We start from the raw sequence: 5,508 nt of genomic DNA, 5'->3' as shown, positions 1-5,508 counted from the left end.
ATTTTACTGCTGAGTTCTTTCATGGAAATGCTACGATGTTATGTTCCAAGTAACTAAATAAAATGGAAAATTTCCCAATTTTTTCTATAAAATTGTAAAACTCTTACTCTTAAAACTCATGAACATCAATAAATGAATTACTTATTCATAAACTCATACTCTGAAGCTACTTAAACTTTCTGTTAAAAGGAGCAACATTTAAACAAATATCCAAGTTCCTACATAGAACACAAACATGTTATATATTCTCTGGTCTCCAGCCCCACCCTGACTTTTCACTAATGAAAACATTAACTGTTCTCTTCAAACAGATAGTAAATAACCTTCTTCAGCCTTCACTTGGGGCTGGAAAAGCTGCTGGCTATGGCCTTGGCACGTGCACTGGCCATGGCAGCGGTACTAGCCTTGGCTAGAACTCTGGCTCGGGCTCGCTCTTCCTCATCTCTCAAAGCCTCTTCATACCAGCCTGGGAAAGCAGTGGGGACGGTATCATGGGTCTTGGCCACAAACTCAAGGACTTTCATCTTGCTGGTCTCAGCGTAGGCTCTGGGGCCCCACAGGAACTCATAGTGTGGAGGATCGCTGTTGGGCACCTGGCGGTACTCCAGGTACTTTTCTTTCACCCAATCTTTGGTGATGAGCTTCTTGGGATCCCCATAGATGAAATTCTTTATTCCATCATATAGCCCCATCATATTCAGCACTTCCCAGACTTCCTCCTCAGTGGCACGGTTGCCCTTTGTGAAGATCACACCCAGGACAGTCATCAACAGGCCTGTCTTGGGCACACCTCCATTATCATTCACTCTTGCATCGCAGCTCTGTTCCAGCTTGTTGATAAGGACGTAGGTGTTCCTGTTGGGATCCATTTCCTTTAAATCAAGGCCAAAGACCAGCTCCAAGTGCTCAGAGGCTTTCCTTAGGATCTCATGGAAGTGATTCTTATAAATCTGGATTACATTTCTCAGCATATCTGCCTTAGTAATTGGCTCTTTCACTTGATACTTGTACAGCAGGTAGTATACCAACAGAGCAACTTTCTCTTCTATAGGGCTTCTGCGACATTGCTCAGTGGTATCCCTGGCCTTTGAGGTATTTTGCTTTTCCTCCACTTGATTGCTGGCATCTTCATTAAATTTTGTGTTTGAAGCAGCTGCAGCAGTAGTGCTGGTGGAGCAGACTTCTCCAGGAACTTTAGGACTCCCGGGTGTTCCCGTGGCAGGGGAGCTCTGGGGAGCATCTTTGAAATGAGGAGATGGGGAAGAGGGAGACTCTTCTTCCTCTGGGGCAGTGGTCTGAGCAGGCACCAGACGCTCTGGCCCTTCTCGAGCCTGGCGGCGTTTTTCACGGGCACGAAGCTTACTCTTCTGGCCCCGAGGCATGATTCTGGTCAGGGACAGCAGGCACGAATGTGGAAAAGAGGATAGATGATTCAGTGACCTGGAGAAAAGAGGATGAAATAGTGTGATATCCTTTGGCAGAGAGATACCACCTTGGGCTTTATCAACAGCCATTTCTTCAGGTTCCTTGAGGGTACTGCTCTAGGATCCCACAAGACTCCTCTTTTTGGATTAGCCTTTCCTCTGAGGACTCTGGAAGTAGCCAGAGTTTACCTTGGGCTGAAGCTTTCCACCCCTACCTGAGTCTACGGGAGCTGATACAGGGTTTGACAGGACCAGGCTCTATGGAGCCTCCCTTGTTGTGGAGTAAGGGACATTTCCATTCACATTCAGCACCATTTCCTTGACTTCTTTTTTTTTTTTTTTAATTTTTTTTCAACGTTTTAAATTTATTTTTGGGACAGAGAGAGACAGAGCATGAACAGGGGAGGGGCAGAGAGAGAGGGAGACACAGAATCAGAAACAGGCTCCAGGCTCCGAGCCATCAGCCCAGAGCCTGACGCGGGGCTCGAACTCACGGACCGTGAGAACCGTGAGATCGTGACCTGACTAAAGTCGGACGCTTAACCGACTGCGCCACCCAGGCGCCCCTCCATTTCCTTGACTTCTGATAGGACCTGTGGTCCTCTGATTAACCGATTTGATGCTGCCTTTTCATTCCAAAGCCCTCACCTCAACTGACGTCCTGGAGGAGGAACTGAAGGGGCACTATATCTGAGCACATCTGCCCAGGGTCGCCCTAAGACGACAGAAATGGCAAAGCTATGTGGGACCTTCTTCATCCTAGGATAATTAGGGTTCTCACTTCGCATTTAGAGTCCACAACTTGGCTTCTTGCAGGGCCTAGGACTGTCTCTTGGCTGACCTTAGACCTATCCCCTCAGAGCAAGAATTATACATTTTTTAAAAATTTGAGGAGTTTGGGGAGGACTCAGTCTAACGTATCTTCCCCAGGGACCCCTTCGAGGGATGATATCACATGGAGGGCTCTGTGAAAAGCCTCTGTTCTGTGATGAGTGGTCTGCCCAATGCTCAGGTTCCTTATTATGGCTCCTCTCCTTGACTGCCAGTTACCCTCCCTTCTGCAGACTTTGAGGGCTATAATAATCAGACCAAGGCAGTCATCCACCAGATATCCTAGAATATGCAGTGGGGGTGGGGGTAGGAGTGGGAGGAGACCCAAAATGATAGATATCCCCAGGGTTTTCCAGAGCTGATCACAGAGGAAGGTCCTGACTCTGTGCATCCCCCTCTGTTCTCTTTGACCCCTAGAAGTAACCAAGTTATCTCCTTATAATAGGGCTCTTGTCTCCCTGGGACCACTGAGGATAAAGTGAGAGGCATCTTAGCCTCACAGCCCTGCTAAGGATCCACCAGGGCTTATAGACGGGAAGTATTCTTTGGGGCCCCTTTTTTTTTTTTAATTTTTTTTCAACGTTTATTTATTTTTGGGACAGAGAGAGACAGAGCATGAACAGGGGAGGGGCAGAGAGAGAGGGAGACACAGAATTGGAAACAGGCTCCAGGCTCTGAGCCATCAGCCCAGAGCCTGACGCGGGGCTCGAACTCACGGACCGTGAGATCCTGACCTGGCTGAAGTCGGACGCTTAACCGACTGCGCCACCCAGGCGCCCCGGGGCCCCTTTTGTCTTGAGGGAGGAATTCCCCTCAGTCCTTTTTCAAGGTTATGAACGTCACTCAAAACCACCCCTAGGCCTCCATCTGCTAACCTGAGTCGAATAGCCTTAGACCAAGGCTCTTATGCACACCTCTTCCCGAAACTAACCAAAAGATGAAGCAAGGGGGCACCCGAGCCTTATGGCGGCCACACTAGGAGCCTCCAAGGGCACACAGCAGGGGTGGGGCTCTTTAGAGCTCTGGTTTCTCCTAGAATACAAATAGGGGCGTTCATCAACTCCAGGCAGAGCCTGAGACTCGGTCCTCTGATCGCTTGAGGCACACACTGGAGTCAAATATCCTCACCCCTTGGGGTCTCCTAAGGCTGACAGCAGGGGCACGGCTCAGAGGGAGCTCCTCTCTTATGGGGGAGGGGAAGTTCCACTGAGTTCACTCTACGTCCTCCGCTTACTCCTCTGATACTAACACCCTGGTTCGGTGCTATTATTTATCTGAGTTCTCCGAAGGAGAATTCACCCAGCAGTACATCGGGTAATCCCTGCCTGGAACCTTCTAGGGCTAACTGCAGTGGCAGGACTGCGGAGTCTTATGTCTGTAGGGACGGAGTGGAGGCGGGGGTTCCTCAAACCTTACTCAATATTCTTATCTTACCGGAGATGAACATGAATTCCCCCCTCCACCGATCCGCCGCGACCCTCTCACAACAGGGGCGCACCTCCCACGGACCCCAGAAACGGAAGTCAGTGTGGGCACATCCGGCTCCTCCTGCCTGGGGCCTCACAAGGGGGGACTGCAGAAGTCGGGCGATAAAGAGTGACTCTGTGGTGCCCCCCCTGTTAAAGTGTCAGTAGTACTCAAAGTCATATCTAAGTAGGTTCTCATTTTGGCTCCTGGTGCATTGACTAAAGGCTCCCTGGGAAATACCCCCCTCTCTACCACCCCATCCTCCCCCCCACTCCTCCCCCACCCCACCCCACCCCACTCCTCCCCCACCCCACCCCACCCCACTCCTCCCCCACCCCACCCCACTCCTCCTCCGCCTTCCCCATCCTGCCCCTCCCCCCTCATCCACCACCACCCGTCCTCCACCACCACCCCACCCCTCCTCCACCCGCCCCTCCTCCTACATCCCTTCCCCCCACCTCCCCTCCACTCTGCCCCTCCTCCCCCCCTCCCCCACACCCCACACCCCTCTCCCCCCCCCCAAACTCTGGACAGTTTCTCAACTTAAACCCTTGCAGATGGCGGATCAGTGTCCTAGGCAGGGTGTGAGATTGAGAAACTGCAGCACTAGGTAGGAGGGGCCAGAACACGTTCTGAGATGTCAGAGAAAATGCATAGTGACGATAGGCTTTCTTCACTATTCAAACAGACTTTTGGGAACTTGCTGTTAGAAAAGATCTACTTCCTATAGGAAAGAGGCAGAGTCTGCATAATTTTGTGAGACCCAGGTATTTTTATCTTATCTAATATTGAACAGTGTAGTGAAATTCATTTTACTTTTGGTTCTCATTTATAATACATATATACATGTCCTAATAATTATTGTATTGTATGGCAAGGCTCTTGAATTTACTGTAGTTATCTATACACCAGTTTTTTTTATAGTCATTTATTTACTTAAATAATCCATAGCCTTTTCCTTTGGATTTTGTAAATGATGCTCATATTTAAAGCAAATAATTTCTATTCCTTTTTACTATTCCTAACGTTTATTTCTGTGTGCTTATTCTCGGGTTATGCATTCTGATACAGTTTTGAACAGTTAGAGTTGGTAGCATACTGCTATGTGCTGTTCCTTACATTTATGGGAATGCTACAGACATTTCACATTTAAGTTTGTTTCCTATAGATGTGAGGAAATGGAAGTTCTCTTCTAATGTTAGTCTGCCAAATCATGCATTCACGTTGAATTTTTTTCAGAAGTTTTTTTCTGTACTTCAGTACATGATCAAATGCCCTTTTAAATATTATCTGTTAATGTAATATTTTAGGCAGTTTTTTCTAATGTTATAGCATCGTTACATTTCTTGGAGTCAGCCTCTTTTTTTGTTTTTCCTTCTCATTCACTGCTATATTGAAACTTATATGAATTTATTTAGGATCTTTGCTTGTAGGTGAGTGAGCTTGGCTCAAGTGTTCTGTTTTCAAAGTGTCCTCAGCTGGTTTTCTTATCAAGGAGAGCTAGCCTAGGAAAATAAGTTGGAAAATTCCCCATTTTGGGATGCTTTGGATGTGCTTACATGAGATGGCAATTAATTATTTGCTTGTTACTTGGTAGAACTGGTCTCTGACTGCCCTTGTCCTGAAACATTTGAAGGTGACTGAAGCTTTGAGGATGGTTTACGTTTGTATTTCTCAGTAACAGTTTTCTATTCTGTTTGAACCTCTTGAGTAATTAATACTTTTTCTGAATAATATTCTATTATCATTTGGAGTTTGAAATTTAGTGGCTACATATATATTCTAT

The 5,508-nt window shown here is 47.3% G+C and overlaps 1 protein-coding gene across 1 annotated transcript; it reads right to left on the bottom strand.

Annotated features, from left to right (window-relative positions):
- Positions 1–335: 335 nt before the first annotated feature.
- On the bottom strand, positions 336–1,382 carry LOC115507764 (melanoma-associated antigen B10-like). Its single transcript, XM_030306239.1, has one exon. The coding sequence runs from the start codon at positions 1,380–1,382 to the stop codon at positions 336–338; it is 1,047 nt and encodes a 348-aa protein (XP_030162099.1).
- Between the last annotated feature and the right edge of the window lie 4,126 nt (positions 1,383–5,508).

This window comes from Lynx canadensis, chromosome X (assembly GCF_007474595.2).
Source record: "Lynx canadensis isolate LIC74 chromosome X, mLynCan4.pri.v2, whole genome shotgun sequence".
In the NCBI taxonomy this organism is placed as follows: domain Eukaryota; kingdom Metazoa; phylum Chordata; class Mammalia; order Carnivora; family Felidae; genus Lynx; species Lynx canadensis.
Note: the sequence above shows the minus strand (reverse complement) of the source record. Positions and strands in the feature narration are given on the sequence as shown.

What these genes read in the sequence shown, in the direction of transcription:
- LOC115507764 (XM_030306239.1), bottom strand. Translation starts at nt 1,382, where the DNA reads ATGCCTCGGGGCCAGAAGAGTAAGCTTCGTGCCCGTGAAAAACGCCGC.